The 23,845-nt window shown below is 40.8% G+C and overlaps 1 protein-coding gene across 1 annotated transcript; it reads left to right on the top strand.

The window, feature by feature from the left end:
- The first annotated feature begins 922 nt into the window (after window positions 1–922).
- LOC122557168 (transmembrane protein 47-like) lies at window positions 923–13,501 on the top strand. Its single transcript, XM_043704558.2, has 3 exons — window positions 923–1,234; window positions 9,694–9,834; window positions 12,589–13,501. The coding sequence occupies exons 1-3, from the start codon at window positions 1,039–1,041 to the stop codon at window positions 12,768–12,770; spliced, it is 519 nt and encodes a 172-aa protein (XP_043560493.1). The 5' UTR covers window positions 923–1,038; the 3' UTR covers window positions 12,771–13,501.
- Window positions 13,502–23,845: the final 10,344 nt, after the last annotated feature.

The following is a 23,845-nucleotide window of genomic DNA, read 5'->3' as shown; positions in this document are numbered from 1 at the left end:
GCACCACCTTCCTAACCTGCAATCTTTTTCCTGACCTCTCTGCCCCCACCCCCACCCCCACTCAAGCCTATCACCCTCACCTTAACCTCCTTCCACCTATCGCATTTCCAACGCCCCTCCCCCAAGTCCCTCCTCCCTACCTTTTATCTTAGCCTGCTTGGCACACTTTCCTCATTCCTGAAGAAGGGCTCATGCCTGAAACGCCGATTCTCCTGTTCCTTTGGATGCTTCCTGACCTGCTGCGCTTTTCCAGCAACACGTTTTCAGCTCTGATCTCCAGCATCTGCAGTCCTCACTTTCTCCCCGCCTCTCAGCTCCCAACATCAAATGTAAATTCCTTATGCTTGACGCCTTTTATTTTTTTCCGTGCTCTATAACCTCCCTAACTCATTAAATTGTGTTCATTCCTATTCTCTGTGCTCCTAGCTTTGACCTCTCTCCTACGGAGGAAACAGCCTGGTTCCACTGCTATTTTCCAGAATTCCCTTCCTTAATCTGCCCACCTCCCCTCCCTTGAGAAGCTTCACAAAACTTGTGGAGTGATGGTGACCCTTCCTAATCCTTTCTTCACAGTGCAGCATGTTTCCTTCACGTGGATATATGAAGCGTCTTGGGCTGTTCTTCACCTTATAGTATTGTACTGCCGGCAGCGAGGAGTTGTATGACACATACAGACAGGAATAGAGAAAGTTGCAAACAGAAAAAAAAAGGTAGAAAAACAATGATGCCGTTATAGGGAGAAGATTTGAGCTCAAGCAGGACACATTAACTCGTGTATGTTAGGGAGGAGAAATGCGTGCACTGTTAACCCTCTTGCCGGTGATAAATTACAGGCAGGCCAAAGGACCGCCTGTGGGTTCCCTTCCATTCAGTGACTGGCGAACTCAACACACAGGAGGCGTTAAGACCCAGTGGGGAGAAAACACAACTCATCAGATTGAACAGACACACAGCATCTGAACGGTTTCTCCGGGCTGGAGGAGGAGAAGCTTGCTCTCTGTCTTCATCGTCTTTTCCTGCCGACCCTTGGAATAGACGATGGCTGTGGACGAGGTGCGGATAGTTCGACCCTTTAAGTTGATCGCTTTGATCTGTGTGTTTGTGGCTCTGAGTTTGGACGTGGTCTCTTTGCTGAGTCCTGCCTGGGTCACTGCTGAGCGCTCCTCGCTTTCTCTCTGGGATTACTGCAAACAAACCACGGCTGGGTGGTACTGTGTCTCCGTTCTCCAGACAGGTAAGGGTTAGCACATTCCAAACAAAAATGTATTTCTAGAAAACCCTACCGCGATCATTTTAAAGTTTAATGTTTGCTACAATGACTAGATACTTCTGTACTTTAAAATGATTGATTTGGAAAGCAGCCCCTTTGACTTGTACTTGCTTGAAGTGAGATTTGATTTGAGTGAAATTACCTTGTGTTCTTGGCCTCCTTCCTATACACCCTTTTTTTCCTTAAATACTTTCGGGGACATTTAACTTAGCTTTGAAACGTTACTCTCCTTTAGCTGATATACAGCAATGTCTTGTGAAGTTTTTTTTATTTTTCTGAAGCGACAGAAGGTCAGCTCGGTTTGGGGGGAGGGGGCGTGGGAGGTGGTGGTGGAGGTTGGTGTTGGGAGCTGGTTACTGACTGAGAGTGAACTTTTCGCTTTGTTGGTAGAACTCCTGAAGAAAGGGGGAGGGGAGGAGAGACAGAAAACATGGAAACGGTGGGAGGGAAACCAGAACAAAAACAAGCGTCCTTTTAGGGGACAAAAGTTTTTTTTTACTTATTTACACAGTTGAGTGGGAATCGTGAAAACATATCACCTGTTGAGTTACTGCGTGGTACTCTTATACTGTTCCTAAGCTGATTTTAAAAAAACGTTTTTGAAAAGAAAAACTTGTATCCTAAACCTAATAATCTGCTCAAACGAGATTGGAACAGCATTGTTCAAGCTTCTACGCAAAATATGTGTCTGCGAGTGAAGTGGCAGCTGCCAGTAACTCATTAGTTTGAGTTAATTTTCGGATAACAGCGTGTTGGGCAATGATTCCAAATATTTCTCTTCCTGGAAGTGATTTTTCTTTTAGTGTTCATTCAGTTCCGTCACCAGGCATGTTTGGCATGGTCGTAGCAAAGCACTGTATTCACGTTAATATATTTTAATGCTCCTATAGGTATGATTCTTGTGTGATGCTTTGAAAATTCATCACTATCAACTTAGTTTTTTTTTATATTCAGCAGCTGTGACAAATCTATGGCTAAGTATTTCATTCTGATGTTATATGGCAATGCAGTGGACACTGCCTAAAATTAATTATGTTTTTCGCTGCTCAAGAATGCCATATACACACACTTAGGTAAAAACAATGACTGCAGATGCTGGAAACCAGATTCTGGATTATCCAGAATATACACACACTTATGTATCCACCATTTAATTACATTCTAGTGATAAATATTGGGTCCTGTCTTGCATTTTACTTATCAGTTGATATATAACATTTGTAAAGGTTTTCTTAGTATTTTTGCCCTTCCCTTTTCCTTAAACCATTTCTGTCCAATTACATCCAGTCATTGGCTGGTACCTTTCTTCTTCCAACATCCATTGTTTATGAAAGAAAAGCAGAAAATGCTGCAAACACTGAGCAGACCTGTCGACATCTGAGGTGAGAGAGAGAGTTGCCATTCCAAATTCTGATCCTTTTAGGTCCAAGACTTGTTCAAGACTACCTGAAATTTCTGTTATTTCCAATGACACTGATATTTTGTGCTTTTTTCCTCACTATTTATGGAGGTGTTTTGATGGACAGCTGGGAGGACCCTGAGTGCACAGATGTCTAACATTGTCCTGTCTTTTACAAGTTTCTAGTGGATGGGGTACTATATAGCAGTAAGAACTCACAACTGTAGTTTGCTTTATAATACCCTTTCCTCCTTACATCAGACACTAATGTCAATTGTAACTCCCTTGCCACTATGCTGGCTAAAAGTCCATTAACACATCTGAAATTTAGGACCTTCCTGATCTGCATGGCTCAGTTACTCAATATTATCGATGGTGCAAAAGAATATCTGGCTTGAATTGGTTTAAAGGAGAAGATAGTGAGAAGAAACTTCCCTGGCTGTGTGATAAGCCACAAGAACATAAGAAATAGTAGCAGGACGGGCCCATTTGGCTCCTTTACCCTCCTTCACTTTTCGAAAAGGACAAGACAGATCCGATCGTCACCTGAACTCTGCTTACCTGCCTGCTCCCCATAGTCCTTGACTCCATTTCAGATCAAATGTCTGACTAGTTCAGCCTTGAATCCAGATTCTACTGCTCTCTGGGCTGGGGTAGAGAAGAAATTTCTCCCCATCTCCTTAAACAGGAGACTTGTTATTTGAAACTGCCTTGGTTCTGGATTCCTCTACAGGGAATCATTGTTTTAGCATCTAGTTTGTCAGTGCCCCTCAGGATCTTGTTTGTCTCAATAAGAATACCTTTCATTCTCCCAACAAATAAATGAGCCTTGTCCTAACCTGCTGCTTAACCTGGTGCAAATGATCAATGAAAGGAAAAGTTCTTGTCAAACATTGTAACCTTTCTGATTGTTCTCTGTGTGACTGTGCCATACATGTTCTTGGGGACATAGCAGAGGCTTTACTCACTGCCTCAGATTAGAGAGAGTTGAATCATCATGAGTTCCCAACAACATTTGAAGTCCACATTATTTATTCTAGCTTTGGATCTATTCCACTGTCAGGAGATGTTCGTGCATGCCATCAATATGATAATCTGGTGATAATAAGCTCTATTTAGGACCAGCAGGACACTTCTGGAGGTGGTCAACAAATTGGCTCTAAAGGAATGTAGGCCAATTTTTTTTCCCAAATGGAACGCAAATATGAAGTGGCTTTCTAAGATCATCGTGAAATGCATTATAAAGAATGACTGGGAATAATTTGTCAGTTCTGAATAGAACATTTGGAATATTGTGTACAATTCTGGTCTCCCTCCAATGGGAAGTTGTTGTGAACTTGAAAGGGTTCAGGAAAGACTTACAAGGATGTTGCCAGGGGTGGAAGGTTTAAGCTATACATAGAGGCTGAATAGGCTGGAACTGTTTTCTCTGGAGCGTTGGAGGCTGAGGAGTGACCTTATAAAGAATTATTAAACCATGAGGGGCATGGATAGGGTAAAAAGAAAAGGTCTTTTCCCTTGGGTAGGAAAGTCCAGAACTAGAGGGTGTAGGTTTAAGATGAGAGGGGAAAGATTAAAAGGGAACTAAGGGGCAATTTTTTCATGCAAAGGGTGGGTGCATGTATGGAATGAACTGTCAGAGGAGGTGGTGGAGGCTGGTACAATTACATTTGAAAGACATCTGGATGGGTATGCGTATAGGAAGAGTTTAGAAGGATATGGGCAAACAGAACTAGATCAATACAGAATATCTAGTTGGCATGGACGAGTTGGACTGAAGAGTTTCCATGCTCTACATCTCTATGACTCTGTAACAAGTCTTTCACGAAAGCGAACTTTTCAAATCTAATTTTAAGGATCTTCAAGCTAATTGGTAGAGTGCACATCCCTTAAGTTTGTACTTGAGTGTGATTTGAGGTGTAATCTTTATACTTGTGTCTCCTTTGCATAAGTGGTACTAATGCTATCAAAAACCAAAGCACCTAAATGGGAGAGATAGTTTTACTATGCAGATATGGAGTCAATTTATCTGCTACTGAGAAAAGATTATGGCCACAACAGAGCACTCACCTATACTGAATTCCACCTCTCAATATCAATGATAAAGTCAGCTTAAAGATGCTTCATTTGTTCTGATGAAGATTATCTCTACCTTTTCCCTGCAGATGCTGCCAGGCCTGCTGAGTTTTGCCAGCATTTCTGTTTCTGGTCTCTAGCATCCACATTTCTTCATTTTATTAAAGATGCTTTATAGTTGGTTGATATTCCCTTCAGATTGGAGCACTGAAGGGTGATCTAAACAAGGTCCTAAATGATACAGGGATTCAATCACGTGGATACAGAAACTATTTTCTCTTGTGTGGGTGCCCAGTACAAAAAGCATCATGTTAAGATTACAGCTAGAGATGAGTGAAATTAGGAAATACTTTGACATAAAGCATAGTAGAACTCTGGAACTCACTGCGGCAACTGGTTCAAGTGGGTGATTCATGGTTGTTTATTGGTTAAGGATATACATGAATTTGAAATAGAAGGTGAGAAAAGTATTTTTGAGGTTCAAATTATCCACGATATGATTGAATGGCACAACAGTCTCCAATGGCCAGCTCTTGTTTCTAATGGGCCTACCATGTAATAATGAACTGCTGCTGGTAAAGAGGGACAAGTCATTTCCATGGCGCCCTGCCCTTCAAGTCCAAACAGCTGCAAATTCCTCACACCCCAAAGTAACAGCTGCTGTGGAAATCATAATGCCTATTGCTGCTTCACTTCCAAGGCCCATATGTCAATTTTGTTCTGGTTCTGATGCCCATTCTAAAGCTGTTCACTATATTCACAATTTTGTAAATTATTTTACATATATACACCATCATTAGATCCACAAGTTCTGGTATATTCTGCAGGTATCATTTTAGAATGCTTCTAATGCTACATACAGGTTGCATCAAGAAAAGCACTGTTGTTAAATGTAGCTTAGGACTGTGCTGGAAAAAGAGTTTAAGTTGCATTCCTAAAATATGTTAATCATTTGTTATGATTTTGTAATTGTGCATCTTAATTAAAAAGTAATGTGTCTTTAAAGCCAGCAAGACAATCAATAAAAGTGGTTATTGGAAAACATTATTCAGGTTCCCAGAAAAAATTGTCAGACAGATTTCTCGATGAGGTGGTGGTAGATGGAGGGGGAATGGACAGTCACTGATTAAAGGTTCAGTTCCTTTTACTGATGACAGAACACTTTTTTTCTGCTCCTTTAATTATAGTAGCTTTTTGGCCCTAATTATTTTAACGGTCATTTGAGGCTGAAGCTATTCCCCTTGATCTGAAAGAAATTTTCTCTCTGAACCATGTCCCAATCATACCACTCGATCTTCATCAACCTTCTGTCTAAAATTAACTAGAAGTACAAGCTACAAACAAATGCCTGGGCAACTGTCTTGCTGATTTTTATTTTCCCACCCTAATCCCAGACTGGCAGGAGTGTGCCAAGGATCGTAGGAATGTACTTAAGTCACACCATGTAGTGATATTAATGGAACTGGTTAAAAGTCAAATACTGTTTTTTTTTAAAAGTTGGGAACAATTCAGATAAGAAAGAGTCACAGTCTGAGGAAAGAACCAGCCCTGCCCATTAGCATCTAATATGTTTACTGTTGACTTCAAAGATTGTGATCAGTATCACATGTGGCATTAAATTTTAAAGCCCTATTATGTAAAGTGGTTTGATTACATAATGTGCCAGTATTGGATTGCATTTGTTGTACAGATCATAAAACCCTTCAATTGATGTGTTCAATCATAGCACTGCCTTGCAGAAGAATTCTGAGAGAACTTAGCTACTGGTCTGACGTCACTGAATTAAACTAACATATAAAATAGGAACAGAAGTAGACTATTCAGCACTGTGAACCTGCTCTGTCATTCAGTAAAATTATTATGGCTGATATTTTGTGCTTCAATTCCACATTGCCATCTACTTCCAATAACCCTTATTTCTCCTGCCTCATAAGAATCGATCCATCTCTGTCTTAGAAATATTCAATGACTTCACTTGTAGTGCCTTGTGAGGCAGAATTCCAATGTTGTACAACCTTCAGAGAAAATAATTTTCTTAACCTGTGTCCTCAAAGGGCAACATCTAACATTTAAACAGTGCCCCCTTGTTCTGGACTGATCCACAAGAGGAAATATCCTTTTCATCTGCACTTTGTTAGGATTCAGGATCTTATATGCTTCAATCTAGTCACTCCTCACTCTTCTAAACTCCAGTGGAGACAATGCATCTAATCTGTCATTTATAATGTCTTTTAGCATGAAGCCATCTACACCCAGAGGCTTGTCAACCCACAACTCCATCAGTTTGTTTCGTATCACTTCCCTTGCTAAGTTCAGTTACAGATATTATTGAAATGGTTTTTGTATCTTCTATAGTGAAGACTGATGATTTTATGCACCGTTTTACTATTAGCTACCATTAACTCCCCACTCTCACTCTTTAGAGGTGCAGCAATCCCTTTACTTATTCTTTGCCTATATAAGTACTATAGAAACTCCTGCTATTCATTTTTGCATTCCTAGCTGGGTTCCCCTCATACTCTAACTTCTTCCTCATGATTTAATCTTTAAGTCATTCTCTATTATTTTTTATATTCTGACTAATCATTTGACTTGCTGCTCACCTTTGCACAAGTATATGTTTTTCCCTTAAGTTTGACACTTTCCCTAACTTCTGTCATTTACCAGGGAGTTGAGAGTTTTCTTTATAAGTTTTCTTAATAGCAAGAATATACTTCTGAGTATTCTGAAAAATCCCCTCGAACGACTGCCATTATGTCTCTATTGATCTACCTTCTACCCTAGTATTCCAGTTCATTTCAGGTAGCTCAGCTTTTATCCCCGTAAAAGTACCCTTATTTGCATTTAAAATACTAGTTTTAGACACAATCTTCTACCTTTCACACTGGAAGTAAATTCAATCATATTGTGGTTGGCACTACATAAGGGTGCCTTAACTCTGAGGTCATTAATTAATCCTGTCATATTTCACAATTAATATTAAAGCAGGATACCGTGGACACCGCTGTAAATCAGAAATTTAAAAATAAATGAACTTTGAATTTCTGAGAAAGAGTTATATTGGAATCAAAATCTTACCTTTATTACTCCCTCCATTGATGCCATCAGACCTGCTGAGTTTTCCAAAACCTAATCTAGACTATTGTCTGGTCAGTTCCAAAACATGCTGCAACATTCTGTGAACTCCTCATCTGGGTTACTACTACCAATCTAATTCGTGTTGCAATTTATTTGTAGATTAAAGTCATCCATGATTCATGCTGTCTCTGCCATAAACATGTAATTTACATACAAATTCATTAACTAATCTTAAATGGCAAATGTGTAACCCAGAGAATTTCTTGAGAGGAAGAAAGTGAATACCCAAGGTTAGAATCCCTTCCTCTGCTTTTATTTAGAACTGTCCAAGGTTGCATTGTTCTGTAAAACCAAAAATTATACTCTGACCCCCCTGACTCTTTCAAATTTTTGATCTCATCCCATGCAACACTTATAGCATGCTGCAATTTGCTTTGATGCCTGTGACAAACAGGAGAAAATCAACAACAACTTGTTTGACTTTGGTCCTATGAAATGCATTGCTACATAAATACAAGAGTTAACACTGACCACATAAGGATATGTTTCTGTTTAATTGTTCCAACTGGGCACAGGTACCACTACCTATCCCACTACCATGTTGGAATAGGCCACCAACACTCACTGTTTATACCTTGGATAGATGATGACCAACACAGTTCAGGAACTGAAATTGTACCTTGTGTGAGTTAGTACTCTCCAGAGAGCAAGGGAGGGGAACACTCCAAGGCTAAATCTGAATGACAGCATATGATTACTGACAACTTGCTTAACAATATGACTCAATAATGCCAGTTCTGATAATCCTGAAATAGTTGTTCTGCTTGTGTGATATACAATGTATTAGCACTGGCTAACTGATGAATGAGGTCATTTGTCACTTGTGGGCTGGGTGTTAGCCAGGAAAGGAGGTTAGTCACATGTGTTTTACAAGTGCGAGATGAATCTATGTACAGCAGGGAAATTTTATTCAGAGGATGGAATGATCCATTTTTTTTTGCTTCTTTTGCCTCACAATAGCTTAAAATCAAACACTGGATGGTTGCTCTCACAGCAAGGTCTTGAACTGCAACTTCTTTAAGTGCAGGGTATCAGTGTCTTCAAAGGTGACCTATTTTCTGCTCTACCTTTTTTTGGTTAAATAAATCCTACAATTTATTTTCTCTTTAAAGTAGTGGTGCTCCATGCTAGGCATTGCTTCTCAAATCACTATTGGCAGTCTTACAGACTCCTATTGCCCACTACTGTTCCTATTTCTTACATTCTTATTTATCTGTGCTGTTTAAATATGAACCTAGGTATGAAGTGTCAGGTTAGCTATTTAACTGTGGAGAGATCAAATAGGGCCTGATCCAATTTCCATTGTTCACTCATTCATCCTTTCTTCAGCTGATGATGAATTAAGACTGACTGATGATTAAGAGCAGATATGCTTTTCTTCTTCCCACCCACTCCACCTGTGAAAAATGAAACCAAATTGAGTTCACAAAGGCTGGAAGGACATTGCAATAAATTTCCAACTCACGATCTTTTTTATATCACAAAAAGCAGGTAATAACACTTGTAATTGTGGGTTAAATATAAAATTAACCACCTTCTGACTGGTGAATAGTTTCAGCACTTCATTCAAGAGCTAATTACCCTGATTCAGTCAGCCATTCATAAGGTGAATCAATTGAAAAAGGGCTCCAATGCTCATTATGTGTTCTATAAGGTAGAATCACAGGAGGACATATTCCACTTGAATTCCGCCCCACACAAAATGTCACCTACTGGTCCAGTGCCCTATTACTGACTCCTGATTTTAAAAAATAAACTTGTTTCACCTTCTATATTCCTTTATTTTACCTGTCATTTCCATCTCTGACAGACTGGCAGGTTGCTACGCTGGTGTTGCTGATTGCTGGAGGATCTATTACGCTAATTGCATTCCTCTTTGCTGTGATCTTACTGTGCAAGGGTGCTCATAAACGCTGCTACAGGTCAATTGCTGTTATGCTGTTCATTTCAGGTGAGTGGCTGTACGTGATCCTCGATGTAGTTTTGGTGAGGACTGAGCAGGAAAAGTTGCCATGCATCACAGTTACTTGTTTTGCACAGCATGTGACAAGTCTGTGAATGCTAGAAAATTACAATCGCGTTGAGCTAGATTTTTTCCAAAAAAGGATCTCTTCAGTTTTCTCCCACCTAACCAAAAGTAGTAACTAATTTCAGTGACATAGTTCTGTGATGATGAGCAACATATTGCTGGAGCAGTCATTCTTCATTTGCAAGTCTACATTATTTGAAGGGGAGGGGGATCACACCATGCTTGAGCTTGTCCATCCAGCAAAAATGGTTGCATAGTAATGAAGAAAAAGAACCTTGGCTATATTTTTTTCACCTCCTCCCCAGTTCCTCCATCTCTACAACTCTACATTTAAACATGCAATCCATAAGTCTTGAGATTTCCCTGACCTGTGCAAAAGAACCTGTAGCGATGGTGAGGGCGGGCACCAAGCATGATAGCTTGAGTTGTGCTGGTACCTCCAGAAGCAGGTGACAATTGTAGGAGAGGGCAACTGGCTTGCTCAAACAATCCCTGCAGAAAGGTGTGTCCTTGCATAAAGCAGAACTCTTGGTGATAACAATCAGAGAAACAAAGGACTTTCTCATCTATTTGAAAATGACAAACTTAATTCCATAAGACCATAAGACATAAGAATGAAAGCAAAGCTATTCGACCCATCGAGTCCACTCCGCAATTTAATCATGGCTGATGGGCATTTCAATTCCACTTACCCACATTCTCCCTGTTGCCCATAATTTCTTACGAGTTCAAGAATTTATCAATCTATGCCTTGAAGACACCCAATGTCCAGGCCTCCGCTGTGCTCCGTGGCAATAAATTCCAAAGGCCCACCTCTCTCGGTCTGAAGAAATGTCTCTCATTTTCATTCTAAATTGACCCCCACTAATTTTAAGGCTATGCCCTGGGGTCCTAGTCTCCCTGCCTAATGGAAACAACTTCCCAGCATCCACCCTTTCTAAGCCATTCATTATCTTGTAAGTTTCTATTCGATCTCCCCTCCACCTTTTAAATTCTCATGAATACGATCCCAGGATCCTCAGCCATTTATCATTTGTTAGGCCTACCATTCCATGTGAAACTCTGCTGGACACACTCCAGTGCCAGTATGTCCTTTCTGAGGTGTGGGGCCCAAAACTGGATACAGTATTCTAAATAGGGACTAACTACAGCTTTATAAAGTCTCAGAAGCACGTTGCTACTTTTATCTTCCAACCCTCTTGAAATAAATGACAAAATTACATTTGCTTTCTTAACCATCAACTGAACCTGTGAATAAACCTTTAGAGAATCCGGGACTAGCACTCCCAGATCTCTTTGTACTTTGGCTTTATGAATTTTCTCACCGTTTAAAAAACAGTCCAAGCCTGTATTCATTTTTCCAAAGTGCAAGGCCTTGCATTTGGTCATGTTGAATTTCTTCAGCCATTTCCTGGACCACTCTCCTAAACTGTCTAAATCTTTCTGCAGTCTGCCCACCTCCTCACCTGCCTGTCTGCCTAACTTCGTATAATCGACGAACTTCGCCAGAATGCCCTCAGTCCCTTCATCCAGATCTTTAATATATAAAGTGAACAGCTGCAGCCCCAACACTGAACCTTGCTGGACCCCACTTGTCACCAGCTGCCATTCTGGGAAAGAACCTTTTATCCCAACTCTCTGCCTTCTGTCAGACAGCCAATCCCCAATCCATGCCAGTAGCTCACCTCGAACACCATGGGCCCTCACCTTACTCAGCAGCGTTCAGTGAGGCACCTTATCATACGCCCACACACCCTTAGTCCCATGTTTAACCATAATTTTCCTTCATGGTGGTAATAACCTGATGCCACTGGAGTAAAGAATCCTTGCTTCTTGATCTTAGGGATGTCCATATATTCAAATCTCATATTACATCTATATGACTGAATTTCCCCAACTCGGTTAGTGTATTTTATAACTAAGCACCTTGGCTAATACTTGGACTGGCTCACAAATAGATGTTTTCTTCTACTTAATACTGATACTGGTTCAGGAGCTATTTGTAACACAGATGCTTAGCAACCAAATGTGTATATCTCTAATAGAGGAGGTCAACTCAAACATTAATCTAGTACGGCCAATCTCCCTAAATTGAAGGGAATGGGGGTGTTTTTATTTAAATAAAAGGAAGAGAATAACCTTTCTGAATATTGTCGTACACAGTCTTATTCAACTGATATGGATTCTGGCCAGTGTTATGAAATGAATATTAAAGAGAGCATGCTGCAAATGTGAGCATATAATCATAAAATCTAACATCTAAATAGTAAACGTTAACATTTAAAAAAACTTTTGTGGAAAATAACTGCCAACCATATGCTATGGCACAGCCACAGTAATTGGCAGATTGTAGTAAAAATTGATCGTTAACCCATTCTATCAATTTACATTCTTCCCCTGGCCCATAGTATTCTATTATTCTGCTTTCATGCTAATTCAAAGAATATCTCCATTCCAACTCAGTTTTGTGCTGATCCATACATTGTTTCAGATAGCTCCTCTGAGTCTGGTGAAATGCCACAGCCCCCAACATCTGAACCATCTCTCAGCTCACTAACGGTGCTCATGCAAATACAGCTTTTACTCCATTCCCCTGTTCTGCACTAATTGGTGTATTGAAGATTAGGTTGCCTTACCCCGCAGTCAGTCTTGAGCTAATTAGTGTGTTTCTTTTAGTTGTTTTGCAGGTTTGCGCCCTGGTTTTGTACCCAATCAAATTCATTGATGCCAACACACTGAGGACATACCATGAGTTCAACTGGGGTTATGGTATTGCCTGGGGTGGTACCATCTTTATGCTTGGAGCAGCCATACTTTACTGCCTGAACACTGACAACTATGAGGAAGATTATTATTAAACACTTTTATCTGCACCAACAGATTATGTTAAGTTTAAGAAAACTATTAGATGTAATGTCAGGAGGAAAATTCGCCACTCAAGTATCACAGTTTTTAAAAATAAAATGAATTTTGGGAGAAGGATAAAGCAGGATCATAATGAAGAGCAGATCCCCCATGACAGAACTCTTAGGTGAACGCAGCGTTTTGGACTTACTTGAGATCCAATCAAGAAACGATGGCTTCTGGTGCAAAGAATGACTCATAACAGTTTTGTGCAATCTTTACACATAATTCGCTTTTTACTTTTGTTAATTCCAAAATAAATCACTGGCCTTCCTTGTGCGAGCATTGCATCATACTGAAGCAGTGTTCCGACAATGGAATGCTTGCTATTGCTATTATCTGTACTAATTTGTAATGGAAGGCGATGATTTATTTTTACTGTAATTTTTTTTAACTTTTTTTCTTTTTTATATCTGGTAAGGTTATTAAGCTGTATCTTGTCAGCTATTGGGTATGTCCATTCTGTACACTTTGAACTCAAGCAGCTGCAAATTCAGAGCAAATATATGTGCTGTACATTTATTGTAACCCTTTTGAGTACAGTAGAACGTGTCATTGTTCCAAGAACAGCATGGATCCCATGGTTCTGAACATTTCCGAGACTGAAGCATTCAGTTAGGTTTGACTGGTGTCCTCAGGATGTATGTGTGATTTTTGAATGCAATAAAACTCATTCAGCACTCAATAGGATTCATTGTAAAATCTGTCTAAGATAAAACAGGAGAGTATTTGATATATTGGAGCCTGGAGTAAAGGGAGGAATTCACCATGTACAATTCTTTGAGCAACTGTCACTTCACAGTCATTTATTAAAGCAATTTACCAATAAAATTCTGTTATGCAATTTTTAAAAAGTCCTTGGCTTGGCCTTATCTAACCTGGTTTTAACAATTGAACTTTAATATGTCAACAATTCTACTCCTCCAAAATAACTTATTCTCAGGAAGTAAGAAGATAACAAAATGGAGTACTGTTGTTCTGTCACAACACATGTTTCTTCAACGCGAATTACCTTTAACGCGATTGAAGAACTTAGACCTTTATTTGTAGTATGTGGTCTTCCCTTACCTGCACTGGCTATAACACGATTCTGACCTGATTAGTTTATATGGCACAAATATTGCACGATTTTCTTATAACGTGAAGTCGCACGAAAACGGGACTATCGTGTTATATCAGAACGGACTGTATGCTGATGACAAATCATTTGCAGAATTTTCAGAAGTGTGGTAAGGAGGGTTCAGAGGTATTATGTTCCTGTTGGAGTTAAAGTCATACAGCAAGGAAACAGATCCTTCGGCCTAACGAATCTACGACAATCATGTAACCAAACTAAACAAGTCTCACCTAGTTTCATTTGACCCATATCCCTCCAAACCTTTCCTATTCATGTTCTTATCCAAATGTCTTTTAAACGTTGTAACTGTACCTGTGTCCACCACTTCCTCTGGCAGTTCATTCCACACACTAACCACATTCTGAATAAAAAAGTTGCCCCTCATGTCCTTTTTAAATCTTTCCCGTCTCACCTTTAAAAATATGCCCTCCAGTTTTGAAGTCTTCCGCACCACCCTCCCCCCACAATGGTAAAGACCTTTGCTGTTGACCTTCTCTCTGCCCCTCATGATTTTATACATTTTTGTAAGGTCACCCTGAAACCTCGTATGCTCAAGTGAATAAAGTCTCAGCATATGCAGCCTATTTTTATAACTTATACCTCCATTCCTGGCAACAGCCTGGTAAATCTTTTCTGAACCCTCTCCAGTTTAATAATATCCTTCCTGGAGCAGGGTGCCTAGAACTGCGCACAGTACTCCAAAGAGGCCTCACCAATGTCCTGTACAACCTAAACATGAGGTCCCAACTCCTATACTCAAAGTAAGAACAATGAAGGCAAGCTAAACACCTTCTTAGCCATCCTGTCTACCTTTAAATGCAAATTTGAAAGAATTATTCACCTGTTACCCAGGGCCTATCATCAACTGGAGAAATCCTGCCCTTGTATGTTTTACCAAATGCAATATTTCACATTTATCCAAATTAAACTCCAATGGCCACTCCTCAGCCCATTGACCCAAGTAATCAAGATCTGTTTGCAATCTTAGATAACATTCTTCACTGTCCACTATACCACCAATTTTGGTGTCATCTGCAAACTTACTAACCATGTTTCCAATATTCTCATTCAAATCATTTATCTGAATGACAAACAAAGGTGGACCCAGCACCAACCCCTGTTGTAATAAGTTTTACATATATTTCAGCAGAGAATCAAGGAAGATTTCCTCAACTTTCTTCCTTCCGTCCTCTTCTGGAGCTGACAAATTTTACAGGGCTTTAGTTCAGAGGATGCGATCAATTGTTGAGTTATGTTTTGAAGCCTAAAATGTCAACAAAATGACATAGGACAACAATTTGCATTTTTCAAGCTCCCATGCTCCATGAACTTAGCTCATCCAAAACATTGCCATCAGTATCATATCCTATACCAAGCCCTGCTCACCCATGATCCCTGTTCCTGGATATCTATTGGAGACCAGTGCTTTGATATGTCCTTGTATTTTCAATTTCTCTATAAGCTCACAACTCTCCATCTCTGTAGCACGCCTCTCGAGCACTCTTCTTGCATATCCCTACCATGCTCTTTTGTCCATCACTGGTAGCCTCAGTTACAATCTTTGAAATTCTCTCTTTAAAATACTCCTAAAAATCCAGTTTTTGAACAAATATTGATCACTCCTTCTGATCTATACATTTGAAGCACAAGTGTACAGTTTTTGTTGGCAGGGTAATAAGCGATGAGCAACAATGGTATTGGTCAGGTTTCCACTTGCATTTGGAGTATAACACCTAGATATAGCATATTTAGATTTTCAGAGGGTCTTCGATCTCGGATAATAGGCTCATGAAGATCAGAACATACAGACTTCAGTGACAAGTAGAAGAATGGATAGGAGTTAGCAGTAGTTATTTAGACTCATAAAAGATGCAAAATTTTGCACCATTAATGATTAAAAAGAGGGAACTAAATGTAAAAACTCCAAATTTGCAGATGATACAAAGATGGGTGGGAGGGTGAGCTGTGAGGAGGATGCAGAAATGCTTCAGTGTGATTTGAACAAGTTATGAGATTCGGTAATTTTTTACAAAATTATTCATTTTGTGGGATGTGGGTGTCATTGGCTGGCCAGCATTTATTGCAACTCCCTATTTGCTCTTGAGAAGGTGGTGGTGAGCTGTCTTCTTGAACCACTGCAGTCCACCTGCTGTGGGTTCACCCATACTGCCCCTAGGGAGAGAATTCTAGGATTTAGACGCAGTGATACTGAAGGAACAGCGATATATTTCCAAGTCAGAATGGTAAGTGTCTTGGAGAGGAACTTGAAGATGGTGGTATTCCCATACATCTGTTGCCCCTGTCCTTCCAGATGGAAGGTGCTGTCTGAGGATTTTTAGTGAATTTCTGTAGATAGTACACACTGCTGCTACAGAGCCTTGGAGCTGGAGGGAGCCAATGGTTGTGGATGTAGTGCCAATCAAGTGAGTTGCTTTGTCCTGGATGGTGCCAAGCTTCTTGAATGTTGTTGGGGCTGCACTCATCCGAGCAAGTGGGGAGTATTGCATCACACTCCTGACTTGTGCCTTGCAGATAGTGGACAGCTTTGGGGAGTCAGGAAGTGAGTTACTCACTGCAGTATTCCTGGCCTCTGGATCTGCTCTTGTAGCGAGTGTGTTTATGTTGCAAATCTAGTTGAGTTTCTGGACATTGAAAACCTCCCAGAATGTCGACAGTGGGAGATTCAGTGATGACAACACCATTGAATATCAAGACACAGTGTTTAGACTGTTTCTTCTTGGTGATGGCCATAGCCTTACATTAGTTTAGCACAAATGTTTTGCTACTTGTCTGCCCAAGCTTGGATATTGTCCAAATCTTGTTGTCTTTATACATGGACTGCATCAGTATCTGAGGAGTCATGAATGGTGCTGAACAATCATCAGCGAACATCTCCACTTACAAATGCATGGCAGGTAAGTATAATGTGTACAAATGTAAGGTTATATACTTTCTAGCAAAAATAGGAAGATAGATTTTTGTTTGAATAGTGATAGATTGAGAAATCACGAGGTGCAATGCGATCTTGGTGTCCTTGTACACCAGTCGTTGAAAGTAAGCATACGGTTGGAGCAGGCTGTCAAGAAGGCAAATGATATATTGCTTTTGTCCTGATAGGATTCAAGTTCAGGAGCAGGGATGTCTCACTGCAATTATACAGGGCCTTAGTACTCCAGGTATGGTCTCACTATGTGAAGTTTTGGTCTCCTTATCTGAGGAAGGATGTTCTAGCTATGGAGGGAGAGTAACAAAGGTTTACCAGACTGATTCCGGAGATCTCAGGACTGACATCTGAAGATCGACTGAATCTGTTACGATTATATTCATTGGAGTTTAGAAGAATAAGGCAGGTTTCATAGAAACTTATAAAATCCCATCAGAACTATGCAGGGTAAATAAAGGAAAAATGTTCCTCATAACCAGGAATTCCAGAAGCAGGGATCACAGTTTAAGAAGGTGGGGCAGGCCACTTAAGACTGAGATGAGGAGAAATTTCTTTACTCAGAGAGTGGTGAACCTGTGGAATTCTCTGCCACAAAAAGCAATTGAAGCCAAAGCATTGAGTATTTTCATGAAGTTAGATATATTTCTTAGGGTTAATAGCTTCAAAGGGCATGAGGAGAAAGCAGGAACAGGGTACGGAGTTGAATGATCAGCCATGATCATATTGAATGGGCTCAAAGGGCCAAATGGCCTACTCCTGCTCCTATTTTGTACATTTCTACATTATATATACAATTTTGACTCAGGAATTAAAAGAACAATTTCAAAGTTTGCAGACAACCTGAGACCTCGGAATCCTAGTAGCTCACAAACCCACCAACACTCTCAAACAAAAACTAACAAACTTAAAAGACCCAGTACAACCCATGGACAAAACCAATGTCATCTATAAAATTCCATGCAAGGACTGCCACAAACACTACGTAGGACAAACAGGAAGAAAGTTAGCCACCAGGATACAGGAACACCAGCTGGCCACAAAAAGACATGACCCCCCCTCTCCCTCATAGCCCTACACACGGATGAAAAAAAACCACCATTTCGACTGGGACAACACATCGATCCTGGGACAGGCTAAGCAAAGACATGCCAGAGAATCCTAGAGGCCTGGCACTCCAACCACAACGCCATAAACAAGCACATAGACCGAGATATCATCTAACAACCCCTCAGAAAACGAACAGGAAACCCCAGGAACCCCATCCAGGAGAAAGATATAAATAGAAAGCAGGAGACAACAGCTTCGCTTCACTTGGAGGTCGCCACTGATGATGTTACCTAGCCAGGTAATGAAACGTCTGGATATCAAACCTACAGCTCAGCGAGCAAACCTACACCCTAAACCTCAACCTGAGCTACAAACCTTCACAAACCCTGCGAATATAAATATTATATATTGGTCAGAACTATATTCACTGGAGCTTGGAAGAATGAGGGTGAGATCTCATCGTAACCAATACATTATCTAACAGGACTGGACATGATAAAGGCTGGGGAGAGGGGATATTCCCGATGACGAGGGAGTCCAGAACTGAGGATCACAGTATCAGGGTATAGGGTAGGCCATTTAGAATCATAGAATTACTACAGTGCAGGAAGAGGCCAGTCAGCCCATTTAGGACTGAGATTCGAAGGATATTTTTCACCCAGAAAGTGGTGACTGTGGAATTTTCTGCCACTTTAAACACTGAAGGCTAAAACATTGAATGTTTTCAAGAAAGAGTTAGATATAGTTCTTAGGTGCAAAGGGGTCAAATGATATGGGGAGAAAACAGTAACAGGGTACTCATTTGACTATCAGCAATGATTGTATTGAATGGTGGAACAGGCTTAAAGGCTGAATGGCTTATTTCCGCTTCTATTTTCTATGTTTCTATGTAATACACAAATAACTGTACTTTTGCCAATAGCCTTTGGGATAGAGCAGAGAGAAAGAAAATAGATCCATAACAGCAGAACTAAAAGGCTTAGTCCCTTTCTTCCACTCAGTAAAACAAATTGGAGAAACTATTCAATGAGAACTCAAAAGATATCTACAGATTTCACTCCTGCTGATGATAAAGTCATCAGACAAGCAAAGATGTGGAAGCTTTGGAGAGGGTGCAGAGAAGATTTACCAGGATGTTGCCTGGAATGGAGAATAGGTCGTACGAGGATAGGTTGAGAGTGCTAGGCCTTTTCTCATTGGAACGGCGAAGGATGAGGGGTGACTTGATAGAGGTTTATAAGATGATCAGAGGAATAGATGAGTAGACAGTCAGAAACTTTTTCCCCGGGTACAACAGAGTGTTACAAGGGGACATAAATTTAAGGTGAAGGGTGGAAGGTATAGGGGAGATGTCAGGGTTGGGTTCTTTACCCAGAGAGTGGTGGGGGCATGGAATGTGCTGCCTGTGGGAGTGGTAGAGTCAGAATCTTTGGTGACCTTTAAGTGGCAATTGGATAGGTACATGGATGGGTGCTTAAGCTAGGACAAATGTTCGGCACAACATCGTGGGCCAAAGGGCCTGTTCTGTGCTGTATTGTTCTATGTTCTATAACCAGGGTCTCAGGTTAGAATCTAACACCTCAAGGACCTTTAAACTGTATAGTCTGCATTTGACACTGCCCACTTCTTAAAATTTATACCTATTTTTCTGTGTGTTTGTATTTTTTCCTTAATTTGAATTAATATTGCATTTTAATTGATGTGTGAAAGCATGGTAAAAAGAATTAAAAATCTTTATTGAGGCTGGCCAAAGTGGGGTTAAAAAGATGGTGTAATATAGGACAGGCTCACTATCCTCAAATTTCTACAATTTTGCAGTCTTGACACAAAACCTACTCTGACATATCTTACATTTATAGATGAAAATGTCTATGTTCTCTTTAGCTGTAAGACTATTGCAATTTAGCCATTAGAAAATAACAAACCACTAAATACATCAATGAATAAACTTATCTGTAACTTACTTGCAATACTCCATACACTATGCTCACTAAAACATCAGATTTTGTGCTTTTCTCTCTTGTCTGGTGTTTGAGGCCTGACTCCCAATACCCTCTGTTTCTTCTTTGCTTTAATTCACTGTTTCAATCTGCCAATCAGCTTCCCCAGATAAACTTGAGGCTGGATTTCACCAGCTAAAAGGTTGCTAGTCAAAATTCTTGCTATTTTTGAAACGTGGTTTAGGTTTTTTTTAAATCTTTGATCCTTGCCTTATCTTAGTCTTTGTTTATTAAGACAATTACTCTTGTTTGTTTCAAGTTATTTATTTAAAAATACCAATTTACATAATGGCAAGAAATGCCTGCTCCTCGGGTTGGCAATCTTGAAGGTGGGAAAGGGGTTTAATTAGGTAGGGTAATAAAACAAAATGTCGCTGCCTTCTCACCTCCACCAGAATTAACTTCTGGGAAGAACTGTTCAAGGTCTACCTTCCCGTCCTTCCATCAATGGAGGTCCTTAAGTGGCCAATAAAGGACCACTGAAGGACTTCATCTCACCGCCGCTTGGATTAAACCAGTCGCAGGTTGATCAGACACCATACAGGGTTCACAACAGCTGCTACCCAAGGGCAGCTTGTCACAGAAACTAGGTGCAGGAGTAATCATATGGCCCTTCGAGTCTGCTCTATCATTCATCCATCAATGCCCGATTGCCACTTGCTCCCACTTCCTTGAATATAGTCATGATTCGGAGATGCCGGTGTTGGACTGGGGTGTACAAAGTTAAAAATCACACAACACCAGGTTATAGTCCAACAGGTTTAATTGAAAGCACACCAGCTTTCGGAGCGACGCTCCTTCATCATGTGATTGTGGAGGGCTCGATCGTAACACAGAATTTATAGCAAAAATTTGCAGTGTGATGTAACTGAAATTATACATTGAAGAATTGAATGTCTGTTAAGCCTTTCATCTGTTAGAATACAGTGATAGTTTCACTTCTTTCACGTGTAAATCACAAAACCCTTTTTTTCAAAGTTGCATTCTCCGGTTAGCTGTTAACAATGGTGATAGCTAGACAATGTGTTGAAGGTGTTAGCCCCCTGTATTCTCTGTCTATGACCTGATGTTTAGCTTGATTCCAATCTACAAAGTGAGATAACAGAGTTTTACATAAATTCATGCAGTTTTTGAGCTCAGAGTTCTACATGAATGTGTGTGGTTTTTGAGCAAAGTGCAATGTAACTCTGAAAGTACCAAAAAAATTCACCACACAAAATATATGTGTGCATGTGGGTCTTTGTCTGTCTGGGGTGGGGGTTGTGAGTGTGAGAAAGTGTGTGTGTGCGTGTGTGTGTGTAATGAGTGCAGAGTGTCTTAAGTCTGTGAGGGGGTGCATGTGTGGGAGTCTGTGTGTCTATAAGGGTGTATGTGGGTGTCTGTGTGCGCGTCTGTGTGTATCTGTGTCCGTGCGTATGTGAGAGTGTGTGTGTAGGAATATCTGTATGTGTGTATGTAGTGCAATGGTGATCACCTGTAATGTGACATAAACCCAAGGTCCCGGTTGAGGCCCTCCCTATGGGTACCCAACTTAGCTATCAGCCTCTGCTTGGCCACTTTCCTCTGTTGCCTGTCCCGAAGTCCACCTTGGAGGATGGTCACCCGAAGGTCCGAGGCTGAATGTCCTGGACCACTGAAGTGTTCCCCAACTGGGAGGGAACCCTCCTGTCTGTTGATTGTTGTGTGGTGCCCATTCATCCGTTGTCGTAGCCTTTGCTCGGTTTCCCCAATGTACCATGCCTCTGGGCATCCCTGCCTGCAGCGTATAAGATAGACAATGTTGGCTGAGTCACATGAGTACCTGCCATGTACACGGTGGGAGGTGTTCCCATGCGTAATAGTGGTATCTATGTCCACAATCTGACACGTTTTGCAGCGTCCACCGTGACAGGGTTGTATGGAGTTGTCCTGAGAGCCTGACAGTTTGCTACGAACAATGGTCTGTTTGAGGTTTGACGGTTGTTTAAACAACTGTCAGATTGTGGACATAGATACCACTATTACGCGTGGGAACACCTCCCACCGTGTACATGGCAGGTACTCATGTGACTCAGCCAACATTGTCTATCTTATACGTTGCAGGCAGGGATGCTCGGAGGCATGGCACATTGGGGAAACCGAGCAAAGGCTACGACAATGGATGAATGGGCACCGCACAACAATCAACAGACAGGAGGGTTCCCTCCCAGTTGGGGAACACTTCAGTGGTCCAGGACATTCAGCCTCGGACCTTCGGGTGACCATCCTCCAAGGTGGACTTCGGGACAGGCAGCAGAGGAAAGTGGCCGAGCAGAGGTTGATAGCTAAGTTCGGTACCCATAGGGAGGGCCTCAACCGGGACCTTGGGTTTATGTCACATTACAGGTGATCACCGTTGCACTACACACACACACACACGGACACAGATACACACAGACCCGCACACAGACACCCACACACACCCTGAAAGACACACAGACTCCCACACATGCACCCCCTCACAGACTTAAGACACTCTGCACTCACTACACACACACTTTCTCACACTCACAACCCCCACCCCAGACAGACACACACACAGACAAAGACCCACATGCACACATATATTTTGTGGGGTGAATTTCTTTGGTACTTTCAGAGTTACATTGCACTTTGCTCAAAAACCACACACATTCATGCAGTTTTTGAGCTCAGAGTTCTACATGAATGTATGTAAAACTCTGTTATCTCACTTTTTAGATTGGAATCAAGCTAAACATCAGGTCATAGACAGAGAACACAGGGGGCTAACACCTTCAACATATTGTCTAGCTATCACCATTGTTAACAGCTAACCTGAGAATGCAACTTTAAAAAAACGTTTTGTGATTTACACATGAAAGAAGTGAAACTATCTCTGTATTCTAACAGATGAAAGGCTTAACAGACAATCAATTCTTCAATGTATAATTTCAGTTACATCACACTGCAAATTTTTGCTATAAATTCTGTGTTACGATCGAGCCCTCCACAATTACCTGATGAAGGAGCATCGCTCCGAAAGCTAGTGTGCTTCCAATTAAACCTGTTGGACTATAACCTGGTGTTGTGTGATTTTTAACTTTGAATATAGTCAGTGACCTAGCCTTCACAGCCTCCTGTGGTAGGCCATAAATACCCTACATTTGAGTGAAGAATTTTTTCATATCAGCCCTAAATGGCCTCCCCAGGTCCTGAAACTGTGATCCCCGGTTCTATACTCACCATACAAAGGAAAATATCCTCTGCCTGTTAGAATTTTATACATTTAATCAAATCCCCTTACATTCTTCCAAACGCGATTTTTAAAAATTTATTCATGTTGTCGGATGTGGGTGTAATGGGCTGGCCAGAATTTATTGCCCATCCCTAGTTGCCTTTGAGAAAGTTGTGATGAGCTGTCTTCTTGCTGTATCCCACTAGTCACTGTCTGCCACTCTATTTCATGTCTATCAATAATTCTCAATCCAGGCATATTATATATAATGGGAAAATTGCCATCGTCCTACCGGACCATAGGGTTGCTCTCTCATTAGAGAGAGATGACCTGAAGATCATACCTCAGATGAGGGGAGAAATTAAGGAGCTGCTGCAATTGAGCCCACACTGCATCACAAATCAGCATTCCAGGCAACTGAGCTAAATGACCCCCTGTAATGGATAAATGGTATATGTCATCCATATTACCCCCTATCCCATACACTTTAATTTTGCCTACAAAACTCTTATGTTGGATTTTATCAGAAGCCTTTTGTAAATTCCAAATGCACCACATTCATTGATTCTTTCTTATGTATTCCATTAGTCATACTGTAGAGAGGTGAAGCAATCAGTGCCTGTTCAAGAGACAACACTTATACAGGGGTGTGCCCATTGAGAGCAAGTCACTGCCCTCTTTTTGCAATTCTCTACCCCTGCTATCAT

This window comes from Chiloscyllium plagiosum, unplaced genomic scaffold (assembly GCF_037043375.1).
Source record: "Chiloscyllium plagiosum isolate Xiang-an unplaced genomic scaffold, Cpla_swu_hap1 HiC_scaffold_11, whole genome shotgun sequence".
NCBI classification, from domain to species: Eukaryota; Metazoa; Chordata; class Chondrichthyes; order Orectolobiformes; family Hemiscylliidae; genus Chiloscyllium; species Chiloscyllium plagiosum.
The sequence above is the reverse complement of the archived record's forward strand: the minus strand, read 5'-3'. Positions and strand labels throughout refer to the sequence as shown.